General features: G+C 44.9%; 1 protein-coding gene across 1 annotated transcript in view; it reads right to left on the reverse strand.

Annotated features, from left to right (window-relative positions):
- The window catches only part of LOC138288459 (zona pellucida sperm-binding protein 1-like), a 52,891-nt gene extending 35,157 nt beyond the window's left edge, over window positions 1-17,734 (reverse strand). The window contains exons 1-3 of the mRNA XM_069230015.1: window positions 17,392-17,734; window positions 14,072-14,193; window positions 13,227-13,416 (exon numbers count right to left, since the gene is read on the reverse strand). Coding sequence (XP_069086116.1) covers window positions 13,227-13,416; window positions 14,072-14,193; window positions 17,392-17,575 — 496 coding nt within the window. The 5' untranslated portion in view covers window positions 17,576-17,734. The remainder of the gene's footprint in view (window positions 1-13,226; window positions 13,417-14,071; window positions 14,194-17,391) is intronic.
- Between the last annotated feature and the right edge of the window lie 3,314 nt (window positions 17,735-21,048).

Consider the following 21,048-nt stretch of genomic DNA (forward strand, 5'->3'; position numbering starts at 1 on the left):
TGTACTGGTTCTGAGCCCTGCTGGGGTGACTTCCTGATCCCCAAGAGACGTCCCTCTGGTCATTCTCCCTTGGTGTGGCATCAGTGGAGCTCCTCCTAGAAGAAAAGGAGAAATCCGGATTTCTGGACTCTTCTGGATTGTGAATGGGCCAGTTCATGCCAAGATCTTGGCACCCGCACTGACCACCAACACGAAGCTCCAGTGAACCAGACTCTTGGTGAAATAGTGACCGCCAGCAACAACCAGCAACGCAAGATCTGAACTTCGAGCTACAGCATCAACAGTCAGCAGTGACCTCCAACATGAATGCTCAAGCAATGACTGTAAGCATGCCCGACAGGATCTTCGCACTACAGCGATGACCATCCACAACAACCGACATGCTCTTCACACTACAGCAATGACCATCCGTGATGCTCTTCCTGCTTCTCCCAGCTTCCTCCATTGTAAATGGAATTCTTCACACTGGACTTTAGAAGTTAACTTTGTAAGTGGGACTAACCTGGTCCCCACTCCATCGCGGTCGGCCTGAACCAGAAAACTGCAAGTGGCGCATTGAGATTTTGGGAGGTATGTGTAGGAAAGTACAATCTTGCCTGGCATGTTACCCCCATTTTTCACTGTACATATGTTGTTTTAGTTGTATGTGTCACTGGGACCCTGTCATCCAGGGCCCCAGTGCTCATAAGTGTGCCTGAATGTGTTACCTGTGTAGTGACTAACTGTCTCACTGAGGCTCTGCTAACCAGAACCTCAGTGGTTATGCTCTCTCATTTCTTTCCAAATTGTCACTAACAGGCTAGTGACCAATTTTACCAATTTACATTGGCTTACTGGAACACCCTTATAATTCCCTAGTATATGGTACTGAGGTACCCAGGGTATTGGGGTTCCAGGAGATCCCTATGGGCTGCAGCATTTCTTTTGCCACCTATAGGGAGCTCTGACAATTCTTACACAGGCCTGCCACTGCAGCCTAAGTGAAATAACGTCCACGTTATTTCACAGCCATTTTACACTGCACTTAAGTAACTTATAAGTCACCTATATGTCTAACCTTTACCTGGTAAAGGTTAGGTGCAAAGTTACTTAGTTTGAGGGCACCCTGGCACTAGCCAAGGTGCCCCCACATTGTTCAGGGCCAATTCCCCGGACTTTGTGAGTGCGGGGACACCATTACACGCGTGCACTACATATAGGTCACTACCTATATGTAGCTTCACAATGGTAACTCCGAATATGGCCATGTAACATGTCTATGATCATGGAATTGCCCCCTCTATACCATCCTGGCATAGTTGGCACAATCCCATGATCCCAGTGGTCTGTAGCACAGACCCTGGTACTGCCAAACTGCCTTTCCTGGGGTTTCACTGCAGCTGCTGCTGCTGCCAACCCCTCAGACAGGCTTCTGCCCTCCTGGGGTCCAGCCAGGCCTGGCCCAGGATGGCAGAACAAAGGACTTCCTCTGAGAGAGGGTGTTACACCCTCTCCCTTTGGAAAATGGTGTGAAGGCAGGGGAGGAGTAGCCTCCCCCAGCCTCTGGAAATGCTTTCATGGGCACATTTGGTGCCCATTTCTGCATAAGCAGTCTACACCGGTTCAGGGACCCCTTAGCCCTGCTCTGGCGCGAAACTGGACAAAGGAAAGGGGAGTGACCACTCCCCTGACCTGTACCTCCCCTGGGAGGTGTCCAGAGCTCCTCCAGTGTGCTCCAGACCTCTGCCATCTTGGAAACAGAGGTGCTGCTGGCACACTGGACTGCTCTGAGTGGCCAGTGCCACCAGGTGACGTCAGAGACTCCTGATAGGCTCCTCCAGGTGTTGCTAGCCTATCCTCTCTCCTAGGTAGCCAAACCCTCTTTTCTGGCTATTTAGGGTCTCTGTCTCAACTTTAGATAACGAATGCAAGAGCTCATCCGAGTTCCTCTGCATCTCTCTCTTCACCTTCTGCCAAGGAATCGACTGCTGACCGCGCTGGAAGCCTGCAAAACTGCAACAAAGTAGCTAAGACGACTACTGCAACTCTGTAACGCTGATCCTGCCGCCTTCTCGACTGTTTTCCAGGTGGTGCATGCTGTGGGGGTAGTCTGCCTCCTCTCTGCACTAGAAGCTCCGAAGAAATCTCCCATGGGTCGACGGAATCGTCCCCCTGCAACCGCAGGCACCAAAAAGCTGCATTACCGGTCCCTTGGGTCTCCTCTCAGCACGACGAGCGAGGTCACTCGAATCCAGCAACTCTGTCCAAGTGACTCCCACAGTCCAGTGACTCTTCAGTCCAAGTTTAGTGGAGGTAATTCCTTGCCTCCCAACGCCAGACTGCATTGCTGGGAACCGCGACATTTGCAGCTATTCCGGCCTCCGTGCACTTCCGGCAGAAATCCTTTGTGCACAGTCAAGCCTGGGTCCACGGCACTCTAACCTGCATTGCACGACCTCCTAAGTTGTTCTCCGGCGACGTGGGACTCCTTTGTGCGACTTCGGTGAGCACCGTTTCACGCATCCTCGTAGTGCCTGTTTCTGGCACTTATCTGGGTGCTACCTGCTGCTGAGAGGGCTCCTTGTCTTGCTCGACGTCCCCTCTGTCTCCTGACGCAATTTGCGACATCCTGGTCCCTCCTGGGCCACAGCAGCATCCAAAAACGCTTACCGCACGATTTGCAGCTAGCAAGGCTTGTTGGCGGTCTTTCGGTGGGAAAACACTTCTGCACGACTCTCCACGGCGTGAGGGATCCGTCCTCCAAAGGGGAAGTCTCTAGCCCTTGACGTTCCTGCAGAAACCTAAGCTTCTACAGTCCAGTAGCAGCTTCTTTGCACCCGCAGCTGGCATTTCCTGGGCATCTGCCCATCTCCGACTTGCTTGTGACTTTTGGACTTGGTCCCCTTGTTCCACAGGTACCCTCGACTGGAAATCCATCATTGTTGTATTGCTGGTTTGTGTCTTTCCTGCAGTATTCCCCTATCACGACTTCTTTGTCCTTTGGGGAACTTTAGAGCACTTTCCACTCACTTTTCAGGGTCTTGGGGTGGGCTATTTTTCTAACCCTCACTATTTTCTAATAGTCCCAGCGACCCTCTACAAGGTCACATAGGTTTGGGGTCCATTCGTGGTTCGCATTCCACTTTTGGAGTATATGGTTTGTGTTGCCCCTATCCCTATGTGTCCCCATTGCATCCTATTGTAGCTATACATTGTTTGCACTGTTTTCTAAGACTATACTGCATATTTTTGCTATTGTGTATATATATCTTGTGTATAATTTCTATCCTCATACTGAGGGTACACTCTGAGATACTTTGGCATATTGTCATAAAAATAAAGTACCTTTATTTTTAGTATAACTGTGTATTGTGTTTTCTTATGATATTGTGCATATGACACTAAGTGGTACTGTAGGAGCTTCACTCGTCTCCTAGTTCAGCCTAAGCTGCTCTGCAAAGCTACCATTATCTATCAGCCTATGCTGCTAGACACCCTATACACTAATAAGGGATAACTGGGCCTGGTGCAAGTATCCCTAGGTACTCACTACAAGCCAGTCCAGCCTCCTACAGTATGATTACCTGAAGTCTTTGAAAATGCATAGCTCCGTTCTACTGATTGGGGTTTTGGTGTCAAATAATTTAATAAATTATACTCTTTTTTTCTAAATTGGTGTGGGATTTTTTCTTGTGTTTTCACTAGATTGATGTTGGTCTGTTGCATAAATGCACATTGTCTCCAAGCTAAGCCTGACCGCTTTTGAGCCATTCGACCAGAGGTTTAAACACAGGTTAATTTAGTAACTTTTTCTGGTTCACCCAACAAGGATCCTGGCTATTGCTTGAAGTGGGGAGTAAGGTTTCACCGACTGCAACCAACAACCCAGTTTCTCACTGGGAGCCATAGTAGGACAGACCCAAGACATGAGAGGCAACAGCCTGACTGCTGGGACTTAGTAGCCCTCGCTTGTGCCCAGGGTTGGATTAGGGCCACAGTTAGGCCCTGGCAGCCAAAAAAAAGAAAAAAGTAGCCCACATTTGCAGAGCTAAACCTTTTGCAATAAACTGCCTGGTTAGGATCATGGAGGTAAGTGTTGGCAAGCATTTGTGGTAATGGAACAGACCTAGATTGCCTTTTACATTCACCCAGGGCATTCAGATATTAGTTTTTTACTGTACTGAGAGAGCATAACTTGGCTGTGCCATTATGCTTACTAGAACGTGAAATAAAGGAGTAATCCGATACCTATGTAACGTGGCGCAGTGAAATACATACTAGTAAAATCCTGTGAATGTTTCATGTAAACTGCATTTATTAATCATTTTGCAAGTATGCTCGTGTTAAAGTATTTTAGAAATGGTATTTTGATAACCATTTTATATTCGTTATGTTTATGAGAAATATGTGGAAAGCCATTTACATCAAATATGCTTTTACATCTGTGTTAGCTTGGCCAGAGTGAAGGCCCGTTATTCAATGTGAAACTTGTCTTCTGCATGTTTTCCTAGGCTGGAGGTACCATGGCACCAGTGATGAAGACTTCCATAAGAAGTAATGCTGCGGTAGCTGAACCCCTCTATGCATTCCCGAGCACCGGAGTGATCCAAGGACGTACAGATGCAACTTGCGAGGATGAAAAAGTCAGTTAGATGTGCGATTTATAACACTGTTGTTTGAGTGGAAAGTTTTAGCTGTGATGTCAGCCCATGGAAGATTCAAGATTTAAGGGCCAGATGTAGCAAAGGGTTTTTCCCATTCTGTGTCAATGGGAAAATGTGTTCATACATATGGCCCTAAGTGTTGTTTAGTCAGTTGCAATTGCAGACTCTTTGCCCCTCGATCAGAACGGACCTCTCGGAGGTACAGACCTCTCTCCTTTTACTAGAATAAGTGGTTTTATGCCGCTCACCTCTCTCAACAGAAACCTCTACAGAGAGTTACTGTAGTGCTGACATGTGTCTCTAAAATTCTTATAGGTAATAGAATAGTTAGGAACGTAGATTAAATTGTCAGGCAAAGGAACTTAAGCCTCAATTCAAACCATCATATGCTTTTCCTTATTTTCACTATTAAAATATTTATATGTTGATAATGTTTAATCTTGTGCGTCGCTTTAATTCTCCTTCGGTGATCCTTAACATTTATGGCATATTTTTAAGACTTGTTTATGTAAGTTTGACTCAGAGTGTAATAAAGCCCTTTCAAACTTCAAGTTGGTCTCCGAGATCGAATATGTGGGCAAATGGGTTACACTGCAATTAAAGTTAATTAATTTGATGTATGTCTCCTCACTCCTCAGAACGTGTAAAAGATTCATCGGTCCGAGTATTGAGAAATCGTGTCAACCACCTGATCAGTACTTGAGAGGCCCTCCAGTGCTCGAAGACTGGTGACAGGTGCATCTGTTTTTTTTTTTTGTTTTACTGCAAACATCACACGTTAAACAAGTTCCAATAATGGTAATAATGCTAGTGTGTAAATGCAAAAATACATTTTTAATAAGTGTCACTTTCCTCAAATACATGCAGTTTTATAGAACAGGAAATAGTCCTAGAGGCATTGAAGTGCTTTGCATGAGCACCTGATAACACTACAGTCAGATTCATTTGTTTTTGGCTTGTATAGATGGAGTTGCCCAGAATCACAGGATGTTCAGCTGACACAGACTCAACCCTGGTTTCCCAGTTTCAAAGCAGGACACAGTCTTCCCCTGTTGACTGCAGTCATTGATTTCTGACAGGTTCAGGAGAGCAGCAGAGACTAATTTATCTCTGACCGGTCCACGCAGGGAGGGGGGGGGGGACACAAACGTAACTGAAGAGCCCTCTTGCTGGCCCTCACCAACCCCACCACCTGCCCCAGTCCTCCCCCCTACCCCAGTCCCCTGCAAAGAAAGTGCTAAAGGCTTCCCATCAGCAGCTCCTGGAGGTCTCCGTCACACCTGGACGCAGGCGCACCCCATGCTGCGACAGCCGGACCAGCCCATTATCATCCTGCCTCTGACAGTGCGGCATCCTGACCTTGATGTGCATCAGGTCCGGCTACTACAGCCTTTGAGGTTGTGCTCCTGCGGTGGAGAAAGAGACAGTCACCAAAAACAATGGTCCACCAACAGGCCTCAACCACAGGCCCATCAGCCCCAGGCAGATTACCCGCCTTGCCAATCGGAGGCTGCCTGTTATCCCGAGACACCATTGTCTCTATAAAAAAAAAATATATATATATATATATATATATCTCCAGTAGAAACGCGTCAACATTTCACTTCAGGACTGTGTAACCTTTACAAGAAATAAATTCAATGAATTTAATTCGGCTTCGTTGAACATGACTTTGTTCCACTGATTGGGATCTAAGTAACGGGATCGGTGCAGCCGTCAGATGGTCATCGTTCCATCTGTTGAAGAGAGTATGTATATATATATATATATATATATATATATATATATATATATATATATATATATATATATATATACACATATATATATATATATATATATATATATATATATATATATATATATATATATACTCATACCGAGCTCTCTATACATAACAATGCTTGCAACAGACCTTTTATTTCATATTCCAGGGTCACTTTTGAGGTCAGTCTTCCTTTTTTTGCCTACTTCATCGTTTGACCAAGATAAGAGGTGACGAAATTTCATGCTCGAAATATAGTTCTGAGTAACACATTCAAGAAGGTTTTATTGAAACCAGTTTGCTATTATAAGAACAGAATCTCCAGCTTTCAGGGAGGTGAGGAAAATATATTTTATTTCAGCGGTTTTCCTTGTGCGGATGTCCGCACAGCTTTAAAAAGCTTGAGTTGCGGCCAACATTGTATAAGCTTTTTCCTGATCAAGAAAACTGCTTTATTTAATTTGGTCTTCTTATCATTGGATGTTGCTTCTTACTAAGAAATCTGAAGAGCATAGGCACTAATAATTCCACCTTGCAGCTATTCATTCTAATCCTACACACTCAAAACACTGGAGTACCCTCAGTAAGCTATATTAAGTTATTTCGAACAGATGAAAATGATCATTTGGGCTTAGTAAAATGACCACATAAATGTACCCGAATAATCCTCACTTCTTGAGTTGAGCAAGAGGCTGGAGATCTGGCTTTTCGATTAAACAGCAAGGGGACCACACATTTACACACCAGTCCAAGCGCCTGGATACCTCTATGCTATGGGTGATTAGTGCACTATACAAATCAAACAACATAACAAATCTGTGAGAAAAAGATTAACACCCTGAAACACCAGAATAGCCGACCAGTAAAGCTCGATTGGGATTTCCCCAAGATTCGCTACTAGTTTCTAGGCAGTCGGTAGGATACTCATTTTTGTTACGGATAAACCTTGATAAAGGATGGCTGAGCAAGGCGGAGGGAGACGGCTCTAAAAACACATGCACTCTCGAAGAGTGTTTAAAACAAAAAAAGTAGGGCATGAAAAGGGTGCAGTGGAAAGACAAGTGATGCTTCCATGCTCCAGGGGAAGGACAAACAAGAAGAGGAGGGAAAGCCCAATGACACTAAAGAATAAGAAGCAGGCAAACGAGAGGGACAATGAAACCAGCCAATGGCAAGCAGTGGACGGGCTCTAAGCGAACAAAAAATCTTGCAACAGATAATGCATGAGCTGCTTTAGAGGCAAGACTACTGGAACTTCAGGTCCCACTGCAGCCTATGTCAGAGGGCAGGTGCCACAAGCACATAGGCGGGGACTTAGAAAGGGGTCCTCTCAGTACCTAATTAGTAAATAAAAAGGTGCCGGTGCTCAAAGCCCTCCTCTTAGACACGCGGCTGCTGAAATTAAATGTGCGAACACGGAATATTGAGGCAGCGTAATGCTGTAGCCATCTCGGACCTTTTCAATCCATTTAAAGCCACTCCCTTCCCCTCCAGCTCACTCTTGCAGATTTCTGCTTTAACCCATTGTGGCGCTTTTTCGTTTTTCTCTTCCTCCGTCTTTTCCATATGTGTCTTTTGCTCACAGTAAATGCTTGAGGCAGAAAAATAAGCGCCGGCCCACAAACATAAGTGCCGGTATTCCACACTGGAAACAACAAGCACAAATTAAGCACTGGGTCTCTAAGAACTGGTAGTAACTAGGGAAGAAGGGCTATAATGCGATTCTAACATTTCACATACTAAGGGTAAAAATAAAAAAAAAATAAAAAAGGCACGCTCTGATGGTTAAAAGGAAATTATCTACACCAGACACTTTGTCCTCTGCCACTCATCTTTAATGGAACTTTCAAAACTTAAATTAGTTTAAACACAATTTGTGTCGATTTCCATCAAACTGAGTAAATTAAATACGGAAACATCCTGAAGCGAAGAAGAAACGTTTTTCTTGCACTATTGAACCTTGATTATAAATGAAAAAGTCTTACACTTTTTATAAATTTATGAGACATACAAGGACAAAATATGGGCTCAGGGTCATTCAGGTGTTAACTGCATCCAGGTGTTTTCCTCCCAACCACCAATCACGAGTAAGCACAGACTCATGGCCGCAGCCGCAGAGTCCAGGTCTAAAAAGGAAGTTCCTGCCATTCAGCGAGTTTGCAGCATTCTCTGGTTTCCCGAGATCCAGTTAGAGGAAACAAAAATAGCTTTTATAAATAAATAAAAATCAGCAAGCAGCGCCCACCCTCTTGATGCTTGCATGAGTGATCTGAAAGACCCCTAAATAAGCCTTGGCATTTTCAGGCAACGGCAAGCCCCTAACTGTAGAGCTTAGTAATAGTACTCTCATTTGGAAAAAAAAAAAAAAAACACCTTTCTGCAAGGCCCTGCATCCTGGGCTGCAGTTACTAGAGGGGCAGGGTGTCCAGCAGATGGCAGAAACTGTGGTCCAAGTACTGTGCTGTCCTGGCCAGGCAGGGACAAGAGATGCCTCCTGCATGAGAATCTAGATTACCCACAGCTTGAAGTTCACAAAGTCAATACATTAAATCCAATTTAAATAAAAGTGCACGCACACATTTTAGGAAGCTGGCTCTCTATATGGTGCACTAATCAGAAGTATACCGTGCACAGAGCCAAGTAGATCCCCAATTAGTGTACAGAGACAAAAGTAGATAGGACTAATGCTCTATTTGTGGTAGCGTGGGCGAGCAGTTAGGCTTATTATGGGATAGTGCTAAGCATTTGTTGTACTCACAGAGGCAATAAATGAGACACACTCAAAGAATAAATCCGGGACCAATTTAGAAAAATAATAGGTTTTGTTTATATAGACTTTAAACCCAAGAACTTTGTTACAAGGGGAGTAAGTTTACATGCATAAATACATTTTAGCTTCAAAAATAGACAAAGCAATTTCGGAGTTCTTCAATGTTAACCTATGGAGGAAAACAATGTTTAGTAAACACAAGGTTAACAACGACTTATGAGGCCAATCTCAGAGAGTTAAAGTAAATACTGGACACTGATCACAAATCACACCAGCAGGTCACTCCAGGCAGCACTGGGGAGGCTGGGTACAGGGGTGCAGCAAGGTGTTGGGTGCCCAATGGTTTTCTATGGGAGTTGGTTCTCGTGAAGACAAGCTGCAGGCTCTGGCTAGAAAGCCAGTCGTGGACAACAAACAGGTAGGTTGTAGACTTGCGGTGCTCGGGGACATAGGTGCACCTTTGGTTCTTTTCTCCAGGGCCCAGGGATGTCCTTAGGAATCTGGTTTCTCCATCTGGGATTACTCACGGCCAGGGGGTCCTATGTGCTGAGGGCACAGGAGTCATCAGGGAGTCCAGCAGCAGGACGTCATTGGCACCAGCAACCCACCTCTGATAGGGTCTTGGGTGACAGTTGCAGTGGTTGCTGGAGGTGTCAGCTTTTCTCTCACCACAGGGCAGATGCTGCAAGCCTTGGGGGACGAGGGAAACCGGAGTAGACTCGGACTCTGGATAGCTGGGGAACTTTGCTGGCACTGTTGGTTGGTTTCACAGCACGTAGTGGACGCTGGGTGCAGAGGTCACTTTGGGTGTCGGGTCTTTGCTGTTCTGGAGACTGCAGAGTCCTGTCTTGAGACTTTGTTGCAGAGCAGATCCACTGCTCACAGGAGTCTGAGTCTTTGTGGAAGACAAGCAGTCCTCCTGGGTTTCTTGGAGGCTCAGCTGCAGCATGAATTGTCTTTTTGGACAGAATCCGTCGAGGTCAGCAGGCAGGCAGTTGGGGCTGGTACCAAGTCAGCTGCTATTTCTTTTCCTCTTCTGCAGGTGCGACTCTGTCTTTTTCTTCTTAGGTCGTCAGGATATTCAATTTAGGGGTGTTACAGGGAGGGCCAGGTGGCAGCCAATGACTACACCCTTTCTATAACCACTTCCATGGGGAAGTGGGCATAACCCTAACGGCTAATTTCTTCCAAACAAGATGGAGCAATTTAAAAAAAGTGGTGTCCTCTTCAGCTCATTCATCTTAGGGGTGGAACTGGCATGACGTGGGCACACCTCTTAAACTTCCCACCTGTGCTGCTAACAAAAGTGGGGGCAGGATGAGGGGAGGGGTCAGTCAACTCCGCCATCTGGGGTGACCTGGGTCGCATTACAAAGGAGGCTAGGCCTTTGAAGCTCCCCGCCCCAGAATGTTCATCCTACCTTGATGAGGTGCCAACACCCCGGCCCAGTGTAGCCTTTTGACTTTAGCCCTCAAGAGCCCTGGCTCTCACTTTGAGGGGGCAAACTACTAAGTGGTAGGTTTTCAGGTAGCACCTCTAAGGTGCCATCTTGGTGCAGTTATTAATAAATCCCTCACTGGCGATAGTAAGGGTTTATTCATCTGATGTTCGATACCAAACATCCCTATATTCAGAGAAGCCATCAAGTAGCTGGGAAATTTGTAGTGACCAGTGTCCAGCACATGCATTTAAAATGGCTTCCCTCATCACTTACTATGTCTTTGAATTGACAAAGACCCAGCAGGGGCATATCCGCTTGTGAAGATATGCCCTCACATGTAATATAATGCACACTGCCTTAGGGCTGTAAGGTCTGCTAGAGGGGTGACTTACATCTATTGCATGCAGTGCTTAGGGGACATGGCACCCAGGATGTGGGCCATGATGTGTTTTCAATTTGTCTGCACCTAGACACAAAGTCTGCAATGGCAGCCTATCGTGTACTTGGTGAGTGGGCTCTTCGGGTGGCACAATTTATACTGCACCCCTTAGGGACCCTCCTTAGTACCCCAGTCCCCAAGTACCAGGGATACTATTTACTAGGGACTCACAGTGGGTGTTAAAAGTTTTGCCAATTGGGAAAAATGGCTGCAGTTTTGAGGAAAGATCAGGAACCCAGTGCGCTTTCAGTCAATTACACGCGAGAAATCAGGCAAAAAGTGTGTGCATTGGGGGCGGGGGGGGGGGGGAGGGAAAGGGCGTTGTCATCATGTCAAAAGAGGCACTTTCCTCAACTCACAAGAAAGGTCTCCCACATAATGTCTCCTTTTCAATTTAGATAAGAAAGCTGATAGGTAAATCGCCAAGGCTTTCGTTGAGGTCACGTTGACATGAGGGGTTATAAAATACTTATATTTTTGTTGCAATGAGGGGGATCAAGAGGTACCTTACCGCAACGCTGAGTTGCGGTCTGAATGACAACAGATGCAGAATCCAAACTGCAAAGGAAGGGTGAAAGCAAACGATTGGGGTATCACCGGCACGCTGTGCAGTAGGGTTTTTAAATTACTAATTCATATTTTTAGGCACCGTTAGATTAAGTGATTTGCCTACAACCACATGGTTTTTGGTCAAGTGCTGAAGCCGACCGCAGGATCCCAGCATCGGTAATTTAACCACAAAGCGATTGTGCTCCTATAAGTGATAACAGACACTTCTAAAGGTAAGAACTTCTAGGTGATGGGCTCAGGGACTAAACCTCAACCTCGCAAACCACTCTTGAAGGCACATTAGAGAAGGCTAGAGAAACATCTTTAGAGAAACATCTGTATCTTGCAGTGAAATTATTCTGTTTTTCTAGAACTCTCGATTGAAGTGATGCAACTACATTCCAATTACACTTCTTTTTTGTGGTGATATTCATTTATAAAAAGTAGACTATAACATGGGATGTCTAGCACAGGTCCAGGAGACCAGAATCCATTACTCTTTGTAAATGTGTCCTACTTAAAAGGTGTTTACTACAAATTTATCTTGTGTGGATATCGTGGAAAGCTAGCATAAATCCAGCCCTAAAGGACATTTCTGGAGTCTATCTTTCCAAACAGTAATCAGCACAGAACCATAGTTGAAGGTAAATTCTCTGAAATGAGATATTCACATGAACTGCTTCCATTTTTACAAAACGTGGGTCTTAATACTACTACAATTAAGGAAATAGAATTGTAAAGACTTGCAGATGCTGATAGCACAGCCTTGCCTTAGTTTATGACAGTAAATTGTGGTTCCTGACCACTATACATGTGTGCTTACTCAACATGCATGAGTGAGCACAAGTCGTGACATGATAATCCCATCTCTCCAAAACTGCTTTCACGAACATTTCCCCCAATCTAAAGGGAATCCGCATTCAGAGATAACCTTAGGCAATGCCCTGCCACATGATGAATTTCATTAAAGGTGTTTGGAGTGTAAGATCAAATGCATTGGACCTACTGACACTGGCCTCGTTAAAATGAAGTCAGACCCAACGCTAATTAACAAATTTTGAGGGCAAGGTGAGGTTCAAGCAACAACTTTTTGTAGTATAGGTGTGGTTTCGTATGAAAACAGGCTCCAAAGTATAGGCTGCCGAAATCCTTATCTCACAGAAATATCTGGTTTCAAAAAATTCAGACCTGGATTTAAATCTCCATTTCAGTCAATATCATGTTCCACGCAGATTAAAATTTACTATTCTAACTAGTCCAATATTTAGGGTCAAAGTGCTTGATAATGGAATAAGATTGAACATCGTGCGAGTCAAAACTGTCTAGGAAGGCCGAGATTTGATAGTCTCAGTTTTGGACTCTGTGTCTTTGTAAAATACGTTTTTGCAGAGCTTTTTCACCTGTTGCAAGGAAATATAGGTGGTGTAACCCACAGTTGTCTTATCATATTAACATTACTCAAAAAAAAAAATGTGTTAATTGCGCGGTTAGATTTAGTAGTCACAATATATAGCAATACTATACACTAACTAAATATGAGATGCATGCACGAAATGAGGTATCAAAATTGTTAGCCCTTCCACGAAAAATAAATACATAATCAACCTAAGATTACTCACTGGTACTGCGGGTCGGTGCCAACACTTCCTGGTTAGGAGGAGTGTTTAGTGAAGTATCCCAGGGTTGTGGAAAAAGCCTCAAAGTGCCCTCGAGAGGCTTCTGGCACGTGACATCTACAACTCGTAAAAGAATGGGGTCCCCAGACTCCGGCCGCTGCAGGATTCTCACTTGGATGTGAAACCTGTTCTCCTGCAGCAAGGGACAATAGTGTTAAAAAGCAGCCAATCAGAATAGTTTATCCAAAGATGACAGGCGGAGATTCAGGAAAATCAGCTTGCTTCATCTAAAACCACTGCCCGCCCACCCTCAACCCGCACACGCAAATCATGGCAATGCGGGTTGTAATGAGAGCTCACTGGCAACAAAGTAAATTCTTCACAATTGGGCAGCAGCCCTGTGCCAGATGCAGGTCTACAGACACCAAGAGATGGATCCATCTCCAATTGTAGTCAGAGTTGTAAGCATGACGAGGGAGGGGTAGGAAGGGGCTATGCAATATTATGGAAATAGAGACGGGCACTCATGGTAGTATGCAGGTAATGTGGATAGAGAAACAAACTACCCAATTTCAGGGACATCAAAAGAGTAAAAGGACATTACACACGTTTTTTTTTCAACTGGGAAAGTGTTTATTGAACCCATTAGCATTTTAGCAATGTCAAGTAACCTGGAAACGTATGTCCCTAAGGAACACCATCAATGCCTATTAATGAGGGGGCACTAAAGCTTACAGGAGACTTCAGGCTTCCTGTAAGGGCACAGAGTACTAAAATGGGGAGCACTGCCAAGAAAGAACCAACTGGAATATCAACCAAATAGAAAAAAAAAAAAAGTTCTGAAATACCTCCGCAGAGACATAGCAGCCGGTGTATTTAGCCACGAGCACAGCTTCACCCTGGGGCCCTGTGGTGACCCAGTGTTGGCAGGCCCAGCAGTCCTTCACATCCTTGGCATTCCCAAACTCATCTGTAAGAGACAAATCCACAGCAGTAAGAAAGAGACAAAGCCATAGCAGTAATGGTCAAGGGCGCAAAGCACGTGTAACAAGCAGACTACAGAAATGTATTTTTGTAGATAGCTCAGTGGGTTACTGATTTTGTCACAGAGATCAATTGTTACTTGCAGTTCATAAGCTACAGTCCTAATATAGCGCAGCAAGCTATAAACGTATCAAAAAGCTGAATGCAAATTGTAAAGCATATATTTAGAACTTTGATTTTTTTCAGTCTCATTATGCTAAGGTTGCTAAAAAGGCTTTGCTTGGCAAATAATAAATTAAAGATTTACTATACATTGGTTTACATACTTGTATGATTTATTGTCTCTGTATAATGTGTGTGATGTGAAGTGCCTGGACAGCCTACACTGGTAGGTGTAGCACTAGAAAGGAAATTAAATATATGTGAGAAAGAGGCTAAGGAGAAAGAGGAGCACCCTGGGGGATAGTAGTGAATCCATGGAGGAGGAGATCATGGGGGGGGGGGCTATGTTCTAAGTTCTTATGGGTGATGTAGGAGAGAATTGTTGTTGTTGTGAAGAACGGATGTTGACACAGGCTTAGTAGATATAAGGTTTTTAATCAGGTACAAGATCGGACATGACCTCCGTCTCAGCCAGCTCTTCCAACTGCCACGCAGTACGAATCTGGCTCCATGACAACAGATACAATGACAACACCTACAATGCATTACAACATATCCTCCTCTCTTCATAGCTCTCTAAAATCCAACAGATAACAAATAAAACAAACATTAACGTGGAGGAGAATAACCTGAAAAACGGTAAACAAATTTATCTCACATAGTCCTGCAAGTACAAAGGGGGACATCTTTGTCTTTGGGGTCTTGCAGAACCTTAACTGCCAAGTCTCACTCCCTGTGTCACGCTCCCCTGTGCACTTCTGATAGACTGCTCTGCAGAGCCATCAGTGTTCGGTTCCTCAAGATTTTGAGAATTCGATATTATGTCCTTGTCTTCCATCATCATGAAACCATCACAAACATTTCCTTGTGCGTCACATTCATGCACACCACCCTTTTTACCAAAAAACTCACTACTCTCCTAATATTCCACTTTTCACCATTGTTTAATACCACATGCCACTTAAAAACCTCCTTGACTTGGAAAGGTCCTCCAAAATTATTCAACCCTCCTGTGCTCCTTCCAGACTTAAGCTGCACCCAATTGCCAGGTACAACCTTATGTTTATTCCCCCCTTTCTATGTTGCACATTCTGGTACATTTTCATTCCCCATTAACAAGGCAGTCAACCAAAACTGTGTCAATTTAGTGTTTGACTTCCTACCACACATGAACCAAAAAGGGTAATCGGACACAGTGGCATTCACTGTTGTACAATATGCCTATACCAAGTCATCCACAACCTCTTTCTCACACATCCCATTAGTCATAGCCAATTGGATGGCTCCCTTAACCATCCTGTTAGCCCTTTCCACAATTCCATTTCCTTGAGGGTTGTAGAAAGTCGTGCATGAATGTTTCACACCACACTTACTCAAAAATTCTCTCATAAGATGTAGAGTCAGTTGTGTACCAATCTCTGTTATAAGAGCTTCAGGATATCCCTTATCATTAACAATTTCAGATAAAACCTTTATTGTGGGTGCAGTTGTCAATTCAGACAAACTTCACGATCAACCACTTTGAATGTACATTAACAAAGAACAAAGCAAAACTCTGATTGTGTTTCAGTCCAGCCATGGGACCAATGAAGTCTACAGACACAATGTGCCAAGCCTTACCAGGATCTTGTATATTACCCCTCTCAGACTGTGTCCCCACCTTCACCCATTTTTCACTTTCTATGCACTCAGCACACCTTTTCATCCAATTCACTACTTCCTCATCCAATCCAGTCCACCAAAACTCCGCTCTCAAGAGTTTCTTCGGCATAGCCTGTCCCAGATGACCGTCATGAGCTAGATCAAATAGCTTTTTTCTAACACCATTCAGTGGCACTATTCTATCACCTCGCATCAAAATGCGATCTCTTATTGTAGACAGTTCGTCTACCACTTTGCCAAATGACCTTAACGCTTTGGGTAAGGTACTTTCTCCCTTCAAAATAATTTTGAATACTCCTTTCAAAACTTCATCTTGTCTCATAGCTTCATTCCACTCTTTTTCACTCAAAGCCCCTGATGACCATTGTACTACATCCCCCACACATGCAACAGCACCATCCATCTCAATCCTCATAACATCCTCTTTAACACAGGGTTTCCACTTCAATGGCAACCGTGACAGGCAACCTGCCTGAACATTTTTCCAACCCGGTATATATTCTAACACAGTCATATTCTTGCAGCCTACCTGCTAACTGGGCAAGTCTTGGAGAACCCTTGCCCGCTCCCCCAGAAGATAACATTTTCATCAAAGGTTTGTGATCTGAACATAACCTAACTTGTGTTCCACAAACAAATGTTTGAAAATATTCCAGGCCCCATGCCGCAGCTAATGCCTCTCTCAATAACAGAGTAATTGTGTTCTGAGCTTGTCAAAGACCGAGAAGCAAATGCGATTGGCTTTTCACCAATGGAAGGAATTAGTGAAAGCATGCATCTACCATGATCAAGGATTATTTTTTTTTCATACATTAAATGGTGTTAATATACCAGCGTCACACACTTCCTTTTTTATGTCATCAAAACTTTCCTTTTGCGCACTGGACTAGGAGAATTTGACACCTTTCCTTAACAGTACCTTGAGGCTCTCTGTCTTGGTGGCAAAGTCCTTTATAAATTTCGAATTATCCTCGATCAATCCTAAAAAGGATCGCAACTGATCCTTATCCTGGGGTGCTGAGTAAAGAGCCTACAAGTCCCAGAATACACAAGTGACGCAGGATTAAAAAACAAAAAAAATAATAATAGCTCAGCAAATACACCAGTGTTGTTAGCAGGAGCAAGCAGGTTCTACACGCAAAGTTAAGAGCCATGCAGAATGATGCTCACACCTGCTATTTGAGAGAGGTCCTTCTATGACAAAACCCTAACTGAGCTATGCAGAGATGTTAACATTTTTCATGGCCTCAACCAAACGTAAACTTTTTTCACACGGATTTTCTGGCGCTGATGAATGTAAATGTTGGCGAGTAAAGGAGGTGCTCAACGTGTCCCAGGCTTCTGAAACCCCCAAACTCACCCAGTATCTGGAAATCTACCCGGTCCCCAGGCGGCCACGGCACCAGCGAGGCCACGAGCTGCATGCCGTGATCCCCACAATCATAATGCGCCTTGAGGGCCGGGGTATCCGCAGCAGCAAGGCCCCCAAAAAGCACGAGGCAAAACCAGGACCAGAGGCCCCAGAACTCGCAAACGCGCCGCATTGGACCTAAAAGATCAGCAAAGAAAGTCTGGGACGGGGGAGAACAATTTCATCTTGAAGAGAAAAGGAGTCGGGGGACCATTAACACAGAGCACCTGTGGAGGCCGAGCCTCCCAGGGAGCGGGGGAAAACTACCCACGGGTGAGGGACGCCCTAAACTAGGGATGCGTAGGTACTGAGAGGTGAAGAATAAGACAGTGCCTAGTTTCACAATAATAACAATAAACTCAGGGGTCCACACATTTTCTTAGGGGTCTAAGGCAGGAGCAGCCGAATGCTGGGGTGCCTCGACGTGTGGCCAACAAACGGCTCTTTTTTCCACCACCCCAAACTTCTTGTCTCTTGATCTCTTTCTTACATGTTTATTTTCGTCCACGCGTTCTTTATTTTTTACTGTTTCTATCTCTTACTTCTCCTGTTTCCTTTTTCCGCCTTTATCTTTTGCTCTGGGTAAAGTCTGATAATGAAAACTTTGTCCCAGACAGTCCGTGCGAGACCCTATCAACTGCGAAGATTAGGCGCTGGTGATGTAGTGCTTTTGCCGAAACCGACTGTCTCCAGGCCACAATGTTTACAACCCAAGGCTTTCCTTTTGCGTATCTTTGTTTACAGTTTTGTTTATCATTAGTGGGCCACTGAAGCAAACCGAGACCACAACTCCCATAATGCACCAAGTTAGTTACATCATGTGACAGAAAACGGTCTCCTGACCAAGCAAAGTGGGTGAAGTTGCCACGGAAGCTGGCTCTGCGGATTGTACCTTCACTGGCGCTAAATAGTTCCAGCACCCCGGTGACTTTTAACCACAAATGTGAACAAAGCTTCACTGCACCCACGTGGCACCGTAACATACACACCTACATGTGCACCAACCAGCATAGCTCTCAAGTGGGCCCAGGACTTGTGTCTGTTTTTAGCTGAAAGCACCTTGCATTGTGGGACTTGAAGCTACGCGTTTAACACCATATACAGTAAAAAAAAAAAAAAAAAAAAAAAAAAAAAAAAAAGTTACAGAATGCAAAGTATTTTTGTCTTAAAAACAAAAACTATCTGAAAGTGTAGCATGTGATATGAGAGTTCTTAACAGCTACGAACCAGTGCATCTTACTCCAGTCAATCCAGCTGAATTAAATACAAAACAGTGCACATTTCTGATTGGAACAACTCTGTGAGGGAGTACAGCTCATGCATGGTTCGTAAGTGGCCCGGTCAGACATTGGTTACTATCAAATACCACAAGCAATGCGCTGTGAGCCTCAACACTTTTTTACACCAACTGAAACAACTCTGAAGTGTGGAAAATTCAGTCTTAGGAGCTCATTCAGGCCGAATTTCTTTATTTTATTTTGGGACATGCAGTCCCGTCTTTCCAGCAAATAAAAGAAGTGCAGCCACTCAGTACCGGATAGTACCTGCCCATTTAAAGCACTGGTTGATCCTATCATAAAATTAGAACTACAAGACTCGGATGCAAAGAAAAACCCTGAACTGGATGAGCTTCTCATGGAGTAACTTGGGACACCAGGGAGATCGATACATTTGGGTAAGGTCACCAGATAATGCCACGCGGGATGGCAGTGTCATTAATGCAACTGTAACATGCCTGAGCCGTGTTTTCCGCTCATGTTAGCAAAGGCCTACATAAAGCGCCGGTCTTCGACGTTGCAAGCCTCTCTTTCACATCTTGGCTCCCGAGATGAGACAGTGTTGATACTTGTTGAAGGTCCCCTTCTTCCTTTCTCACGACCTCAGACTTCGGTCCCCTCTAGCTTTTTTTATTTTAATCCCTCTCATACTTTCCATTGAAGAACAGCAAGTCTTGCTCTCTAAATCTGTGCATTGACTTTGCTTGAAAGTACCTTTGATTGACAGGTTATTAACTTTTCTCTTTGTTACCTAACTCTTTCAGATTTCGAGTATGTGTGAGCAGACTTTCTTTGACAGTAGTGAAAACCAACAATTTAGCAGAAGAGATTCTGACAGGTGTTTCCGTGCATTGTGACCAATGCAATACTGAGCTCTCAGAGCTGAGGCGTTGGTGGCAACTCGGGCTGAGCCTGTCCATTGCTGCATAGCAGACACAAGTGATTGCCAGCAACGCGTGCTATGGTGGGGTGTTGCATCCACGAATGCCTAATGCGAGGCCTCCGGTCGCAGGCACGCTCGGGACAAACATACATTGACACTCCTTTCTAGTGCAAAAGGTCATTTATTTAGGATAGGATTTAACATCAACAACAACAACTTTGAACTGTATGAAATCCCTCTCACCCATCTTTCAACTTAGAAGCTTCCTTATGCCCTTCCTTCTCTTCTAATATCTCTCATCAAATCCCCTCCCCTAGACACTCCCCTATTCCTTCCATGCCCTCCTTGTTTGTAAACAATCCTCCCCCCCCATTCTGATCCTTCACCTCATTTTTCCCCTTGGAAGGGGGGAACAAGCCCGCATCTGGCTCTCCCCCCTCCCCCATTTCCTGCCAACCTTTGAACACTGCACCTGCCCTAACTGACGTTGAAAACCTAACCCTACCTACCTGACTCACACCCTACCCTTAAAACCCCCTCTGCCTTGTTGCCTACCTTCTGTGCAGGGCGGGTGGGTGGTCAACACCTTTCCCCTCTAATGGTCGGCCCGGAAAGAGGCCGACCCCACCCCTCCAAACCCTTTTATCCCCTCCCTAAAACCCACCCCTACTCACCTGTCCCCCAATCACGGCGCACCCGCGCCACTTCCTGCAGTCCCGAAAAGACCCGCGGAGAGACTAGAGCGAGTCTCTCTCTCCGCGGGCCCCCCCATCGGGACAAACATACATTGACACTCCTTTCTAGTGCAAAAGGTCATTTATTTAGGACAGGATTTAACATCAACAACAACAACTTTGAACTGTATGAAATCCCTCTCACCCATCTTTCAACTTAGAAGCTTCCTTATGCCCTTCCTTCTCTTCTAATATCTCTCATCAAATCCCCTCCCCTAGACACTCCCCTATTCCTTCCATGCCCTCCTTGTTTGTAAACAATCCTCCCCCCCCATTCTGATCCTTCACCTCATTTTTCCCCTTGGAAGGGGGGAACAAGCCCGCATCTGGCTCTCCCCCCTCCCCCATTTCCTGCCACCCAGGAAAACCCATGTGGCGTTTTTCTGCCCCACCCGGCAAACCCTCGTTTGCCACCCTGATTCCTTCTCATGTCCTGATCCACAGGTCCTCTCCCCACAACTTCTCCAGCATCAGCCTCAAACCCATTAAATAATACGCATTTCCCAATTGCGATAAATGAACTCCATCATCTCTGAACAATGTCCCCTCCTGTTCCTTAATATCCTCGTGCCTCAGCACCTTAATTCCTTGTGCCCAGCAAAACACCCTCATTGCCCTATTCAACTTTTTCCGAGCCCGTTCTATGGCTCCGTGGTTAATTGCCCCTCTCCATACCCGTCTGGGTATAAACTCTGTCCATACCAAACATGTC

This window comes from Pleurodeles waltl, chromosome 4_1 (genome assembly GCF_031143425.1).
Source record: "Pleurodeles waltl isolate 20211129_DDA chromosome 4_1, aPleWal1.hap1.20221129, whole genome shotgun sequence".
In the NCBI taxonomy this organism is placed as follows: domain Eukaryota; kingdom Metazoa; phylum Chordata; class Amphibia; order Caudata; family Salamandridae; genus Pleurodeles; species Pleurodeles waltl.